This window comes from Pinus tabuliformis, chromosome Q, assembly GCF_031772625.1.
Source record: "Pinus tabuliformis cultivar Carrire ecotype Pingquan chromosome Q, CPIR1, whole genome shotgun sequence".
In the NCBI taxonomy this organism is placed as follows: Eukaryota; Viridiplantae; Streptophyta; class Pinopsida; order Pinales; family Pinaceae; genus Pinus; species Pinus tabuliformis.
Window position 1 is genome coordinate 783148397 of NC_142296.1, and position 17642 is coordinate 783166038.

Consider the following 17642-nt stretch of genomic DNA (forward strand, 5'->3'; position numbering starts at 1 on the left):
GTATATGCATAATATTATTTGATCAATATAATTCAGTGTGCATTATCAAAATTTAACTATCACTATTTAATATTTCATTACACATTATATGTTATCACTATTTGATCTTTTGCCATCCAATTTATGAACATGTAGACATATGTACATTAAAACATTAAATTGATCATTGTTATCACTATTTGATCTTTTGAAATCCAATTTATTAACATGTGGACATATGTACATTAAAACATTAAATTGATCATTGTTAGGCTGTTAATGCTAAATGTTGTAGGATTTACTTTTATTGAAATATCTTGATACGTGATATGTTTTTATGGACTCACAGGTCAATATCATATTAACATACATGAACTTGTGTTATAAACTAATGTATAGTTTTAATGGCAATGTAATAGCTAAAGAAGATAAATAGTAAGTGGTTAATGTTGGGGACATCCAGTGATCTATGGTGGATAGAAATTATCCTTAAACCCTTTTTTTTTAATTTTCTTTATATGCATTGTTATGATCTTAGGCATGTGTAGGCTTTTCAGGTGATATCACTATCTGACTTGATAGTTCGATGATGAAGCACCTAAAAGCAATTTTGCAATATGATCCATGATATGGTGTGGACTTTAGGTCTATTAAGAAGTGTGATGCATTTCTCACCATTTATCATATAAAACTAGAGTCATGGGAGTGGCATTAAGTCACTTTATCTTAGATGTAATGGTGATTACTAGTTTCTTATTACAGAAATTTGGTCAATATGTTGGCACTTCCACTTACATGGCTTATCTATAGTCAGGTTAATATAGTTAATGCACCAAGATAATCCAAAAGAGGAGGAATTTGACTTGGAGTATAGAAGTAGGCTAAGGAGATAAGGTGCTTTGAGTAGTTAAGAGTGTTATTATGTTTTAGTCATCTAAATATAGTGTCTATCTTATTCTCTTTTGGGTGTTAAATTCCTAGTTTATATGTGATGAAATAGAAGAAATATTTAATTCATTGAATTGTCGCAAACTAATAATTGAATTATTACTTTGCTTGTATATGTTATGCATTGGTATTATCTATTGGTTGGGAGTATATAAGAATTATACTTAGATGCATTAATAGTATGTGTATGAATTATGTATGTATATACATGTTATTATTAGTACTCATACAACTATATAAATTAAATGACTATAAATATTGATAGGCATCAAAACACTACCTCATGATACATTTCATGTTGCAAATATTATAAAAAATCATAAAAATTAACTAATTTATAACTTTATAAATTTTATTTTAAATTATTATTATTATTATTAATTATAACTGAAATTAATATATGATTTAAACATATATAGGTTTAGAAAAACATGTAACAAGATTTTTAACCATGGAGATTCACCTCTACTTTACCATGAAGATTTTTAACCTATAAATATGCTTTGTTACAATACCATGGGCCAATACCATGTACTAATACCATATGCCCAAAAAACCATAACTAATATTCACATGACAATTTGTTTTAATTAATCAATTTAATTAAAAGGTGAGAAATGACATAACTACTTTTGATAGAAATTTCAACCTTTGATTTATGTATACTATTAAGAATATTTTAAAATATTCTATTTAGGTTAAATTCCTACTGTGGCATAATAATAATTATTAAATAAATTAAAATTATAGAATCTCTATTCCAAAATAGTGTGGTTTTATGTAATATTAAATTTAATATGAATATTAATTATTAGTTATTAAGGTTAAAGTTAAAACCTAACATTCTATTTAATGTTAATGAGTGATGATTAGTAATTAATGTAATGTTAAAACGTAATGTAAATAGAGTTATACCAACAAAAAGATGCTTGATCAATTGAAGAAAGGGATATGGATTCATATGCCAGTTTTTCACTTCCAACTCCAAAGTAGTTGACCCTCTAAGGATATATTAGTCTCATACCATTGATATAAAGCTCCTTTGTGAAGGAAATCCATTCATTTTCTAAGGATCCCTTTAGATAGAATTTGATAGGAATTAGCCAATGGACAATTGAGGAAGGCTCCTCTCTTTTGACACTATTCAAGGAGTAAAGAACTTTTTAATTTAAGACATGAATTAGATTTAAGGATAATTTATAACAACGAGCACCTCCAATAAAAGGGTTCTTTCCAAGGATAACCTGTGCACCATCCCCAACTTTCTTAGTAATCCAATTAAAAAGAAAAGGAAAAGGGTCTATCACGGGTTTCCAGATAATGGAGCACCTCATGGTAGGCTTATCACCCTATGAAAGCACTTCCATTCCAAAACCGATCCAGACCTGATCAACATAACATCATCTAAAAAAGGACATGGGTGATGAACTATTTAGGGGAGACATTAATATCTTTGATGTTTCCTTTCTGCTTTTCCTCTAGGAAAAGGAGGGGAGAGAGGAAACCCCTGTCTAATACCTCTAGAGTAGGGAAAGTTACGAGAGGGGGACCCATGATTAAAACTAATGAATTTGCAGAGGTTACGCATCCCATGATCCAATTAGTGATCTCCAAGTTAAATCTAATATACAATAGGACTAGTCTAAGGAAGGTCCAATTGACTTTATCAAAAGCCTTATTAAGATCCATTTTTAGAACTAAAGCCTTCATATTTTTTGTCTTAATAGAGTGGATAAACTCTTCCATAATGCCAATTACATCGTGAATTTGTCTCTCTACAAGAAAACCAAATTGATTGAGGCTCATTTTCTTTGTTAATTTTTTTCTTAATTATGTTTATAATCATCTTTGAAATGCTTTTACACACCAAGTTAAAAAGTGAATAGGCCTATAGTCTAGAAAATTATTTGCGTTTGAGCTTTTTGGAATTAGGGCTATATAGGTGGCATTCATAGAAGATGAGACTTTCCCCTTTATTTTTTATTCCTCTACCTATTTTCAGAGGCCAAGCCCATGAGATCGAAGAAATAAAGAAATAAAGAGTTTAATTGTCTAACCATTCCAGCCTTAACTTTTATCTTTTGAGAAATGCTTTAAGACCCCTTTGATTTCTTCATAGGAGATGGGGTTGCTTATCATATCAGAATCCTTTGAGTTGAAAAGTCTGGGATATCTCTAGATGAGTTAAAGCCGAGGGACAATATTGTTATGACCAACATCTCTAAACAAGGAATAAAAATGGGTAAGCACTGCTTTATTTTAAATATGATTGATTTGAAACAAATTTTACATCCTCCACCTTTATGGCCCAAATAGAATTTATGTTTCTTAAGTGGGTGGCATAATTATCAAATAATTTTGTATTACCATCCCCCAACTTTATCCATGTCGCTATTCTCTTCAGCCTCCATGACTCCTCAAGTCTCAAAATATGTATTTTTCTAGCTTCTAAAGAGCTCGTCCTATTAGATAACTCCACTGAGTAGTTTGTGTTAAAAAAATCTTATGAGAGTTGATCATATACTTTCTCCAAGTCATACAAGGCATTTATGAGATCAAATTTCCTGTTATGAAACCAACTCACAAAAAGATAGAAAAGATAGATCAATGCCTTAGAATTCTGCCTCTTCGAGGGGGCAACCTCCTTTACATTACATAAATGAACAATTCTTGGATGATTCAAATGAAAAAACCTCCTTTCTATATATAGGAGTCTAAGGAGTCACAATATAACCAATCCGACCTAACAATAATAATATAAAGGCACATAAATAACAATAGAGGGATTCTACGGGGCACAGTAATAATAATATGGGGACAATAGGGGAACAACAATATTAATAAGGGATACAACTACAATAGTAATGGGGGCATCATTAGTATTATAGGGACCTAACATGCGCCTCTCCTTAAAAAAAAGTGTTGTCCTTAACGCTTGAGTAGTTTTGGATGCTTCTGTATAAAATTCTCATCCTCCCATGTGGAATCTTCAGTGGATAAGTTCTTCCACTTGATGAGATACTCCGAAATGGATCGATTTCGTAGCTTTCGAGTTCTTGTTTCTATGACTGCTTCCGGTTCCAATATAATTTTTCCTTCCTCGTCAAGTTCTGGAAATATTGTTTGAACTGGGAGCTTGTTGCCTATAACCTTCTTTAAACATGAAACATGGAAAACTGGGTGCACTCAAGAAGCTGCAGGAAGCTCCAATTTGTATGCCATAGTACCAATCTTTTGCAACACCTTGTACGGACCATAATACTTTGGTGATAATTTATTATCCTTCTTACCTTGCTTGAGGGACATTTGTTTATATGGTTGTAGCCGTAGGAATACCCAGTCACCTACATCAAAACTTCTTTCACTACGATGTTGATCTGCTTGTTGTTTCATTCTATTCTGTGCCAACACAAGGTTATCCTTTAAGAGTTGGAGAACTTGTTGTTGATGCTCGATGTGACGTTCCACTGCTTGAACCTTAGAATTTTCTATTAAATATGATGTGATGGATGGTGGCTGATATCCATAAAGTGCCATAAATGGGGTCATTTTTGTTGCAGTATGGAAGGAAGTGTTATACCACCATTCAGCTAGAGGCAACCATTTGACCCATTATGTTTGTTTATCAGATACAAAGCAACAAAGATATCCTTCCAAACATTTGTTTACTAACTCAGTTTTCCCATCAGATTGAGGATGATAAGATGAGCTATGAGCTAACTGAGTACCAAGACAAGAAAATAATTCTGTCCAAAAATTTCCAGTAAAAATGGGATCTCTGTCACTTACAATAATCTTTGGGTTTCCATGTAGCTTTTGAATTGTTTCTATAAATGCAGTAGAAACTATACTAGCTTTAAATGGATGTGATAATGCACAAAAGTGAGCATACTTGGTAAGTCTGTCAGCTACCACCATGATGACACTCTTTCCCTCAGACCTGGGTAAACCTGTGATAAAATCCATTGAAACCTCCTCCCAACATTGGCTTGGAATGGATAAAGGTTGTAATAGACCTGGTGTCTTAATTGTTTCAGCTTTATTTTGTTGGAAAACCAAACATTCTGCCACAAAATATTGAATATCTGATTTAAGGCCATCCCAAAAAAATTCCTTCTTAACCCAGTGGTAAGTTTTTAAAAATCTCGAGTGCCCTCCTAAGGTAGAAGCGTGCAATTCCAGAAGAATATTTTGTTTGAGTTGGGAATTCTTACAAAGGTATAAGTGATCTTTGTACCATAACGAATCATTTTTCCAGCTAAATGTATCAGATGTACTGGAATCTTGTTGTAACTTTCGAATAAGTGCCCACACTTCTTCGTCATTCTTCCATTCTCCCCTTGCTTTGTTTATCCAATCTGGTTGGATAATAGAAATGGCGCACAACAATGCTTCCACATCCTCATCCTTTCATGAGAGTGCATCTACCACAACATTTTGCTTCCCTTTTTTGTAGATGATTTCAAAGTCATAACCCAACATCTTTGTGACCCACTTTTGTTGTTCTTCAGAGGATAATCTTTGTTCTAAAAAGTATTTAAGGCTATCATGACCCGTTTTTACCTTGAAGTGTCTTCCCATTAGGTAGGGTCGCCATTTCTTAAGTGCATGTAGTATTGCCAACATTTCCTTCTCATAAATAGCTTTGTGTAAATACTTTCCCTTGATTGGACGACTTTCGAAAGCAATGGGTCTTTCATCTTGCATTAAAACAACACCAATTCCATTTCCTAAAGCATCAAATTCCACAATAAAGGTTTTTGTGAAGTCTGGCGTAGCTAAGATTGGTGCATGGCACATTGCCTCTTTAAGATGTTCGAAGGCCTTTGTTGCTTCTGGAGTCCATGAAAATGCATCTTTCTTCAATAATGTTGTTAGAGGTGTTGCTATTTTCCCATATTTCTTAATGAACTTGCGATAATACCCTGTCAACCCGAGAAATCCTCGCAAATGTTTTATGGATGTGGGGATTTTCCATTCCTTAATGGCTTTAATTTTGCTAGGGTCTACCTTAACTCCTTCATGAGATACAATATGACCCAGATATTCCACCTCTTGTACTCCAAAGAAACATTTGGATCTTTTTGCATATAATTGTTTCTCCTCCAATAGTTGTAGCACCCTGTCAACATGTTCAACGTGATCCTTCCAAGACTTGCTGTAGATTAGTATATCATCAAAAAATACTAACACAATTTTTCTAAGGAAGGGTTTGAAAATGGAATTCATCAAACCTTGAAATGTAGAAGGTGCATTGGTAAGGCCAAAAGGCATGACCAAAAATTCATAGTGACCCTCATGAGTTTTAAATGTTGTTTTCAAAATGTCTTCAGTCTTCATTCTGATTTGATGATATCCTGAACGAAGATCCAACTTGGTGAAGTAAATTGATCCATTGAATTCATCCAATAATTCGTCAATGACAGGAATGGGAAACTTATCTTTAATACTGAGCTTGTTGAGCTCCCTATAATCCGGACACATGCGCCATGATCCATCCTTCTTGTGCACCAATACTACTGGAGCAGAGAAAGAATTTTGGCTAGGTTGAATTATACCAGCCTCTAGCATTTCTGCAACCATACGTTCAATTTCACTCTTTTGGGAATAGGGATATCTGTACGGCCTGATGTTTGGAGGAACACTTCCTGGAATCAAATGAATAGCATGATCATGATCACGAATAGGTGGGAGACCTTTGGGAGTCTCAAATACCTTGGAATGATTGTCCAAGACTTTTTGGAGATCTAGAGAAATAGATGATTTCGATGTGGAAACATCTAGCGAACATAATTGTGCAATTACACCTCGTTGTTCGTTTTTTAGAAGCTTTGTCATACCGTTAGAGTTGATTATCTTTCCCGGTTTCCCTGCAATACCCCTTAATTCAACTTCCTTTCCTTCCACATAAAATTTCATAAAAAGTTCTTGAAAGTTAAAAGCTATTGTACCCAAGGATTGTAGCCATTGAACTCCTAGTACAACATCAGCACCTCCCATTGGAATGGAAAGCATTGGGCTATTCAATACATATTCTCCCATTGATAGCTTGATATTATGGCACTTTCCAGAGCAATTTATTGTTCCTCCACTTGCAGCCATCACTTGACACTCTGGTGCTGGATATAGGAAGCAATTCAATTCTTTTGCTATCTTACAATGAATAAAATTGTGGGTACTTCCTGAATCAATCAACACTATTACCTTTTTCTTCTTGATATGTCCTTCTATCTTGATGGTTTGAGGAGTGGTAATTCCAGCCAATGCATTACAAGATATGGTCGGATTCATTTCTTCTTTATCTAGGCTTTGTTCCTGGAGTATATCCTCTTCTTTTGACCTTTCTTGTTCATTTTCTTCAGACTTTCTCTTCACAATCTATGTAGAATAATTTCTTCTCAGCACACTTATGACCTCTAGTGTATTTTCTATCACAACTGTAACAAAGCCCTTTTGCTCTTTTTCTTCCAATTGTTGTGGTGTGAACCTTATAGGTTGTGGAAGGCTAGGGGCAACAACACTTCCATCTTTATAGTTGTGAGTGGTAGGCTTCCTGGTTGCCATAATTTTGCTTTCCATTTTTCTTACTAACCTGAATGCCTTCTCCAATGAATCAAGTTCCCAAAGGCGAACATCACGTTGGATATTCTCCTTTAAAGTCCATATGAACACATCAATCTATGCTACTCTAGAATATTTTTTACCCTTATGTTCAATTTGTGGAACTCCTCAATGTGCTCCATCATTGAGCCCTTTTGTTTGAGACTTATCAATTGGCTAAAAAAGGTGTTGCTTTTTGTATCCTCATAATGTGCTGTCATTTCTTCCGTAAAAATTGCCCAAGTGATAATTTGTTTACGAGAGAAAAGCCATTGATACCATACAAACTGATTTGGTTCCAAATATAAAGTTGCAATATGTACCTTTTGTGTGTTTTTCACATTATTGAGATCGAAAAATTGCTCCATCTGTAGTATCCATGTTGTGGGATCCTTGCCATCAAACTTTCTCATATCGATTTTTGGAATATGGTGGGTCTTCGATCCAACATTAGAGTCTATGAAATCATGATTAACATTTCTTTTGTTCTCATCATGAGTTTCCTTTACTACCCTTTCACCATTAGTGACCATTTCTTGTAGCAACTTATTCAAATTTATCTTCAATTCTTCCATCTTATCATCCATGCCATCCATCTTAGCGTCCATGTCATTCATCTTAGCTTCCATGCCATTGATATTAGTTTCCACACCATTCATCTTAGCTTCCACGCCATTCATCTTAGCTTCCACACCCTTTATCTTAGATTCCACACCATTTATCTTAGCTTCTGTTAGCTTTTGTGAGAGTGACATTTGTTGCACTTGGTCTTGTAATTTTGATATATCATGTAGCATTTCTTCCTCTTCTTCATGAGTCATGCTAGAGATTTCAGGTTGTTACTAGGTGTTTCCATTTTCTTTCTTCAGGGCATCAATTACCGATAATAATTCTTCACTATTCCCTTTGAATTCCTTCAAACTAATTTTTCAAACCAAGCTTATGCAAATATTAAAAAAATACACACCTTTTTTCACTTTGTAGGCACTCGATATTAAATCTGATGTATCTCTGTAATTTCAGATCTTTCAATTCTGAAATTGTGACCTGCAGTAGCCCTCTATGTCCTCTTTCCAATGCCACTAGTCTGATGGAATTTAGATTCTCCAAGGAAGATTTATGCACAATGTCCCAAGATGACCTGATTATATACCTTTTCACAAGAGCGAACTTGTATGAAGTGACACGTGTCACTGTTTTGACCTTCGGGTCTAAACAATATATACAGGAAACTACAGTCCGTCCTCTTTCTGTAACTTCTTACGAAATTTCAATCTTATGCTCAAAACAAAGGTTATGACGATTTTCCCAAGGTCACTTGTTTGGAATTTAATTCAGGAGTCTGCAAAAATACCAACTTCCTCATATCATATCTCCACGAATATAGCGCGAAAAGCTCTAAAATTTGAACCCGAGGTTCAACGCGATTTCGTCTCAAATGGGTTTCTTTTGTTCGCTTCTGAAACATCGTAGAAAAAAGTTATAGCGAAAATGCCACGATGACCTATTTGGAGCAACGAAACCCTAGAATCCAAACCTCTGATACCAAATGTTATGAAACCAGCTCACAAAAAGATAGAAAAGATAGATCAACGCCTTAGAATTCAGCCTCTTCGAGGGGCCAACCTCCTTTACATTACATAAATGAACAATTCTTGGATGATTCAAATGACAAAACCTCCTTTCTATATATAGGAGTCTAAGGAGTCACAATATAACCAAGCCAACCTAACAATAATAATATAAAGGCACAAAAATAACAATAGAGGGATTCTATGGGGCGCAGTAATAACAATATGGGGACAATAGGGGCACAACAATATTAATAAGGGTACAACTACAATAGTAATGGGGACATCATTAGTATTATAGGGACCTAACATTTCATTTTTTTTTCCCATTTTACAATAATCTTCTTGAGTTAGTATAAATTCTTAACTAAGGAGTCCATAGTTGATGAGAAACTAAGAGTTGAACTATTCCACGATAACTCAGAAATTAGGGATTTGAAAGAGACCTCTTCCATCCATGTGTGATTAAATTAGAAAGGCTAATAATTCTTGTGATCCTCAAAGTGTAATTCAAGAAGTATAGGAAGGCAGTATGATATTTTGTCTTGAAATATCCTTGATTTGAATCTTCCAATCTTTTTTGACACCTAACCAGCCATCAAGAATCTATTAATATACTTTTTTGTACCACACCCCCCCCCAGTATTTCCATTTCTCCAAGTAGGGGCAAGGTGAAAAGGAGAGATATTATCGAGGTCATTAATCTAAAGAATCTCCAAAAAAAAATGTGGCCATGGGGTAAAAATGGGTGCAGGACCCCCAAGATTCACCAAGAAAGATAATAAAATTGAAGTCTTCGGCCAATAGGAGAGAGGGTTCTAATATAAGTCCACTCACTTTGACTTTATCCCATAAATCAGGCCTCCTCCTATAAGGCCCATATCAGTTTACCAACTTGATTAGACACAAAAATCCTTTACAACACCTTCATGAATAATTCCAACGAAAGAGGAGAAATATTGAAAGGACCTCAATTTGGGATTTGAAAGGGAGAGAAGTTCTCCCAACAATCCTACAAAGTCCATAAAGTAGGAAAACTAGCCGGGAAAAAGATGGTGGAAAGAATCCTTATCCTTTTCCCCTGGGACCATGGTCTCTTAAAGCATGATAATTGAGGGGTGATGGATGTCCACTAGTCTCTTACGGAAGATGAATTTGAGGCTCCCACAATCCCCCTTAATATTGAGATATATGACGATTATTAGGAAGAGGTCAAAGAGGGATTATGTTCTTTAAGGGCCCTAACAACATTCTTAGAGTGAACAAGTGGAGATTCACATAGCCCTCCCTAGATTACTTGATGTGAAGGACCTTCTCTTGCCAAGAATTTTTCATTGTGTTTATTTTTTTGTATAGTTACATTATGAAAAGGAGAGTGAGGTTCCTTTAGAGGAATCAAGATATAAAGGTAAGGCGATGATATTTAAAACACCCTTATAGGATTGAATAATGGAGGGAAAGATATGATCAGAAGGGGTAGGGGAGGGTTCAAATTGGGGCACAATGTTTAGGGTGGGATAGGAGCAGAAATAGAACCAGGGACTATAGTTGTAGGAGAGGTGGGATGTAGGGGATACTTCCTTTGAGGTTCGGTCTCATGTGAGAAGGGAAAGTGAATGTTGGCATGAAAAAGGGAAGTCATGGGATGACCGTTCCTCTGTAGAGCAGGGTTTCGACAAGGATCACGAGATTTTCTCTCTACCCGATTAGAAGATGAGGTTACACAGAGTTTGGACACCACATAAATAGGTGCAGGGTCTGGGAGGATGGAGATTGTAGGGTTTGGAAGATGTTTTGAAAATTTTGAAAAAGTTATAGGAGAGCATGTAATGTTTTCAAGTTGTTTGATCATAAAAGAATCCTTTGGAGAAAGATATTGAATAAGAGATGGAAAAGAGGAGAAGAAATTAGTGGTGAAATCATCTCTTCCTTGTTAGAGGTCCTCCAAAGAGGAAACGTCCAGTATGATGGAAGAAATAAGGTCCAGGTTCGATCTATCGATCTCCAATATTGATGTTGTATCATGTTCAGAAGAAGTTCAATGGATGTACATTGTTTCAGGTAGCAGTCCATTTACATCCCCCTAAACCAATTAGAGTCCATCCACATATACATCCACAAAAAAATAGGAATTAGTATGATAACGTAGCTCGATAGGGGGATTTTGGCGTCCAATATTTCCACCGTCCTCAGATATACAAGCCTCCTTTCAAATTGTGCCCAATCGCTGGGTCACACCTAGGATGGGAAATGTGGGAATTTGGAGATCTTGTTGGTCCAATACATACGCCTCAGAAAAATTGGTGCCATATTTATATAAAGCTTGATCAATTTTTTTGTATTGAAGCCTTTGTTAAGGAGGAGAATTACAAGAATTCACCACGTGCCCCACTTTTATGTAGTTTAGGAATTTGAAGGGAGTGTTCAAATAATCCAGAGGCTGGATTTTAACTTTTTCCTCCCATCTAATTTTTAGTGTCCTAAGGAGCTCCTCAGAAACATCCATATCCACTAGAACCCATATCATTCATTTGTCAACAATGATTAGGGAAACCTCCACAAGAAACAAATCTTCCAAGGGAATTTGATGTTTATGAAGACACATTTTTACCATAGCTCCAAAGGAAAACATGGCATCATGACCCATATGTTTTGGCGAGGTTGTAGCTCAATACTTGGATAGAAGGTCGGATGCTAACATTGAAGCCACAAGGAACCCTTGCCTAACACCCAAGCCTTACTAAGAATAAAATCAAGATCAATTTTTGTTAGAAAATGGAAATGGATCCATTTATGGACTAAAATTCTCATCATTGCAATGTAACCAACTAGTGGCTTCCAGGTCACCTTTATCAAGGATAAAATCTTCGCATGGGACAAGGTGATGTAATCAAAGTTACCAACGAGGGCTTGATGGGCTAGAGATTCAACCCTGTCTAAGTTTACATCTACCCCCAGGGTTAGCTCTTTCAATGTGGAAAGGCCCTTAAAAGTTTTATGAGATGCTTTTCTCTGTGCCTTTTCCCCTAATCACTTTGGATTTTTCCATGTTTCTCCTGCTCCTGACTCCCTGATGGATACATAGTAAAGTTGTTCAGTGTTGACACACTTGTTAGATGGTAGTTCCATACCCTTGGAAGCCCATGACAGGAAAGAGTGTTGTTTTTTAGGCCCACAGTAAGTTGGAAACCCTAGCTCCTTAAGAAAGTAACCCTAGTTCCAAAATAATTTTAATATACATCCATTACATAGATTTCCAACTGATGGTCACATGGAAAAACTTCTCATAGAAAAACATAATAAGGAAAAAGAGGTAGTGTGCTACAAGGTTTCATAGATATCAAGCGTCTAAAAAATTCCAAGTAAAATATTTTGAGCCATGTAGAATGCTCAAGGCCTGGCCTTATCTAAACCCTTATGGAGATTTCACTTTGTCCCACTTTAGTTCTATATCACTAACTTGAAAATGATTTGCCACACAGTGCATGTTTATTGAACCATTACTTAACAATTTTCTAGTGACCTACACTTTTTTGTTTGGTTTTATTTATGTCCTCTTTTAAATTCAACAAAGTCCCAATTTTATTTTGTATTGTTGCTAAGAACTTACCACTTTTTTCTTATTATGATTGCAAAGAAGGTAGAAATATGTTAGATGGTAAAATTGTCTCTTTTTTATATATCAAAAAGTATGGTGATGTGCCAAATAGTACATTACACATAATTAACCCATAATGTGTTGGAGATTAAATTATGATTGATAATCTTGATCAAGTTTTTGTTTGTTGATTCAAAGAAAACATTCCCTTAGTAATAATAGCTAGCTTAAAAGCATAAGGAAAATCCTTTCCTGGTTACATCTACTAATGAAAAGTATGATACAATATCAAATAATAGTATAGATGGGACACAAAGCCTAGTGATGATATGTTTTTACAAGAATTGAATCATTGTCATGTGATTGAAATTTATTACTGTAACTTTTTTTACAATGTGAAGGAATTTATTGGAATCAATATGTGCTCGTGTTTCTTTGAGGAGTTAGGATTAATATTTACCATTACATCGAATCCCCATTTCTCAAAAGGTTATCAATAGCAAAAATGTTGCAATGATATCACTAGTTTTTTTCGTTTTAATCCCTTCTTGCACATTTTTGACATATTCAACACTATTGTACATGTGCATGCACATATTAGAATAACATTGGTTATTAGTGCCCAACTTTTAAAACCTAATGTGTGGTGGTATGTCCAAATGATCACCTATTGAACCATGATGTAAATTAATGAATACTTTCTCAATATCATTGTCCTCCAAAACATCTCAATAACATGTTGTCATAGTTCTTCCTATAAATAATTATGTTGACTAGATAGTGTTGAATAAATTTCAATCTTAATGCTATTCATTTCTTTACAGCTAGGTGACTCGGACTAGATCCATGTTGCAAATAGTGTTTGAAAACATGATATCATGAATTTGTCTATAGGTACAAAAAGGACATTAGTTGTAAAAAAATATTCTTCCAAACCACTTTGTCAGTGTAAGCTTGATCTTAAGCTCTGACTTCTAGTTTTCCTTAGAATCCTTGTGCTTGAACTATGGTTGTAAGTTTAATATCTATATTATATTCCTAGAAAGCCATCATCTAGTTCCTACACTATCACCGAGTTCCTTCTTCGTAAATATAAATCTCATAACTGAATGTGGAACAATAACTTTTTTATGTCTATTTAGAACATAAAGTTTGAGTTATTTCACTACTTTGACTACAACTTATGCTTGTTTTTCAACTTCCAAATAATTTAGTTCAACACCTTGTAGTCTGATGCTCATAATTTTTTTTACAAATTCACTCCCTTCTTCATCCTTCTAAGTGAGCACAACATCAAGGGAGTGGTCAGATTCAAATTTATGGAGATAAAAATATTTTCTCAAGCCTATATTGCTCAAGGATGGAGTGGCATCAATAACTATCTTGATTTCCTCAAAAGTTCCTTTGCCAAGCTTATCATATTAAAATATTACATCTTACTTCATCATCTTTTATAGGGATTTAATGATCTCAATAATCATAGATGTATCAACTTATGAAATTAATATTCCTAGAAAAGGATTACATCAATTTCTTATTACATGTTAGTGGAATTTGCATGGCTTTTGTTCTTTATAGATCTACTAATATTTCATATTTTGAAATGATATTCCCAAACAATTTTATTTTTGCAAGAAAGAAAATGTTCTTGGAATTTAGTTAGGTCCATATTTTCTGCACCTATCAAACATTTGATTCAATTGTCATACATGATCAAAGAACCTCTTCTATTAAATGTTGACATTGTATATATAAAAACCATGCTTTGATTAACAAGGTTGTTGAAAGCTATAACTTTCACATATTGTAAAGTGGCATTGGCATTTATTAGTCGAAATGACTTCCATTTAGATGTGTACTTTTATGTGTCCCATTTGTTCTTGAAAGTGGTTTTCAATCTATCCTCATTAGAATAAGAACCTAATTCTATCCCAAAGAAAAGTGGCATTAACATTCACTAGTAAAATGACTTCCATTTAGATGTGTATTTTTATGTGTCCCATTTGGTCTTGAAAGTTGTTTTCAATCTATCCTCATTAGAAATAAGAACCTAATTGTATCCCAAAGATCCATCCAAGAATGAGAGCATTTTGAAACCTATTAATAGCTACAAATTTACTATTTCCTAAATCTTTGTTAGCAATCATAACATTGTATAACTACCATAGAATTATGAGAAACATCACCTCACCACCTTCAATTATATGAAGGAAATTAATTTCTTTATGAAATAAATAGGTTAAGCTAGAAAATAGTTTCCAAAAAAAACTTCCAATTCTTTTTTGAGTTTGGTTCCTCCTTGAAATTCCATGACCATGTATGTCATGTTCCCTTCCTAACTTATTTATTAACCTTTTCACTTACTATTTTAAATTCAACCTTGGATTGAAAATGTATTTATTTAATAGTTTATTAATCTCTATTAAGATTTCATTATTTTGGAATATCCTTGTCACCCAAAATGCCTTCTATTGAATTATCTTAATTTTTATTACGATGTTTTAGATTCATTATTTTTAACTTCTCAAGCAGTAAGGGAATCTTTGAACAAAAATATTAACAGATATCATATCAAATTCTTGATTCTGTGCAATATTAGAAATTTAGATATGATATCAAATTCTTGATCTTTAACAAAAATATACAGTCAAGTTGTGCAATATTAGAAATTTAGACATCATATCAAATCCTTGATTCTGTGCAATATTAGAAATTTAAATATTATATCAAATCCTGCTGCTTACTGCCCTCACTACTTATGCGTTTTAATAATACTGATCACCTATCATCATTGTTTTTTTCTTTTTCGGTTTCACACGCACTTCTGTCACAAGAAACGCAGGCAAACAAATATAGAAACGCAGGGTACGGGTGTGCTTTAATTATGATAAACTCCTATGTTGAGATTATGCGCAGGACGGTTCTGAAAACAAATTACAGGTCGATTCCAAATGAAAAGCACCTCATATTTTTGAAACACGCACTTCTGTCACAAGAAACGCAGGCAAACAAATATAGAAACGCAGGCTACGGGTGTGCTTTAATTATGATAAACTCCTATGTTGAGATTATGCGCAGGACGGTTCTGAAAACAAATTACAGGTCGATTCCAAATGAAAAGCACCTCATATTTTTGAAACACGCACTTCTGTCACAAGAAACGCAGGCAAACAAATATAGAAACGCAGGCTACGGGTGTGCTTTAATTATGAGATTATGCGCAGGACGGTTCTGAAAACAAATTACAGGTCGATTCCAAATGAAAAGCACCTCATATTTTTGAAACACGCACTTCTGTCACAAGAAACGCAGGCAAACAAATATAGAAACGCAGGCTACGGGTGTGCTTTAATTATGAGATTATGCGCAGGACGGTTCTGAAAACAAATTACAGGTCGATTCCAAATGAAAAGCACCTCATATTTTTGATCCATATGATCCAGCTTATAAGAACGGCCTGCTGCTTGTAAAGAATAACCTCCTCATTCCAGCACGAACTACCCCGGGACCCTCACTAGCGTTCGTGCCCCTTCCCAACCATTAGCCCCACCAATCCACGCCCTGTTAAAATACACACAGACCACTCAGCTTCTCTGTTCCACACTCTTTTCTCCTTTTTGTCTGCATTTCGATCCCTTTGCCCTGCTGCGGAAATGTTCAAAAACATGTTACTAGAGTACGCCCAGAAGAATTCTTTGCTTTTGCCAGTTTACACCACCGTAAATGAAGGCCAAGACCATCTTCCTGAGTTCAAATGCAGTGTGACAGTGAACGGCGCACGATATGATTCGCCCCCTGGATTTAAATATAAGAAGGAAGCAGAGAACGCCGCCGCTCAGGTAGCGGTTGAAGATTTGCATATCCAGTTTAAAGTAAGATTTGCATATGCGATTTCCTTCTATTGTATAACGAAAATCATTATAAATTCCGATCCTTATTTTTTCATGAATTAAATTCTGAACATTTTCCTCTGCCATTTTGTGGAAGTATGGATATGGCTTGTTTTATATTATACTGCTCAGTACTCTTTCGGCACAGTATGTACCATAAAGATATCTACATCCTTATTTATGCATTTCCCGGAATGATAACTGAACATTTTCCTCTGCCATCCTGTGGGAGGCTGGAGCATGGAGATGGCTTCTTGTTATATATCATACTGCTCGGTACTCCTTCGGCACAGCATGTGCCACAATGATATCTTAATATCCTTATTTTATGCATGTGCCACAATGATAACTGAAAATCCATATTTATGGGCCACAACATGTCATAATGAGCTAGATGTGATGAGTTCCATTTGATCAGAGGTCAAGTGGTGAACAAGTCTTAGCATGTATCCTCGAACACTCGAGACCTTTGTCAATCTGGTAAAGAGTTTGTTCATTCGTTACCAAACCTAATGAGTTTGAATATGTTGGAGGATTGTAAATCTGTTTGTCTTATTTTTGATGACCAAGCAGGAGACAAAACTACTCAAGAACGTGCTCAACGAGTTTGCTGTAAAAAAGAACATTCCACTTCCTACGTATCAATTTACAAAGGAAGGAATTGCACACTGCCCAACTTTTACGGCAACTGTAGAGATTAACGGGGAGTCGTACACCGGAGCTCCTTCAAACAATAAGAAGGAGGCCGCAAGAAACGCTGCATATGAAGCAATCCGATCAATTCGCACCCAAGATTGTGAGTTGTTGTAGATAGAAAACAAATTATTTGCATTCTCCTTAGTTATCCCTATGTAATTTGTAACATTGTTAGTTTCCTTCTCTCCATTGTGCTATTTAGATTTGTTGATGCCACTGATCCATTAGATTCTCTTTTCAGGCAATTCTTTTCCACAGATTGAACTTCATGATGAAACCAAACAAAAGGATGTTCCTACTGTTCCAGAAAAGATAAATGTGGAGAACCCATGTGAAGTTGGAGGGGCTTCAGAAGTTTGA

General features: G+C 35.0%; 1 protein-coding gene across 1 annotated transcript; it reads left to right on the plus strand.

Moving 5' to 3' along the window:
• The first annotated feature begins 16349 nt into the window (after nucleotides 1-16349).
• On the plus strand, nucleotides 16350-17642 carry LOC149221821 (double-stranded RNA-binding protein 6-like). The gene is made up of 3 exons (XM_089387483.1): nucleotides 16350-16568; nucleotides 17160-17382; nucleotides 17524-17642. Exons 1-3 carry the CDS (start codon nucleotides 16350-16352, stop codon nucleotides 17640-17642), a joined length of 561 nt encoding a protein of 186 aa, XP_089243609.1.

Excerpts from the sequence above, each read along its gene's own strand:
- LOC149221821 (XM_089387483.1), top strand. The coding sequence starts at position 16,350 with ATGTTCAAAAACATGTTACTAGAGTACGCCCAGAAGAATTCTTTGCTT. Across the intron at positions 16,569-17,159 it reads ATTTGCATATCCAGTTTAAA|GAGACAAAACTACTCAAGAA; the intron begins GTAAGATTTGCA and ends ATGACCAAGCAG. Across the intron at positions 17,383-17,523 it reads ATCAATTCGCACCCAAGATT|GCAATTCTTTTCCACAGATT; the intron begins GTGAGTTGTTGT and ends TTCTCTTTTCAG.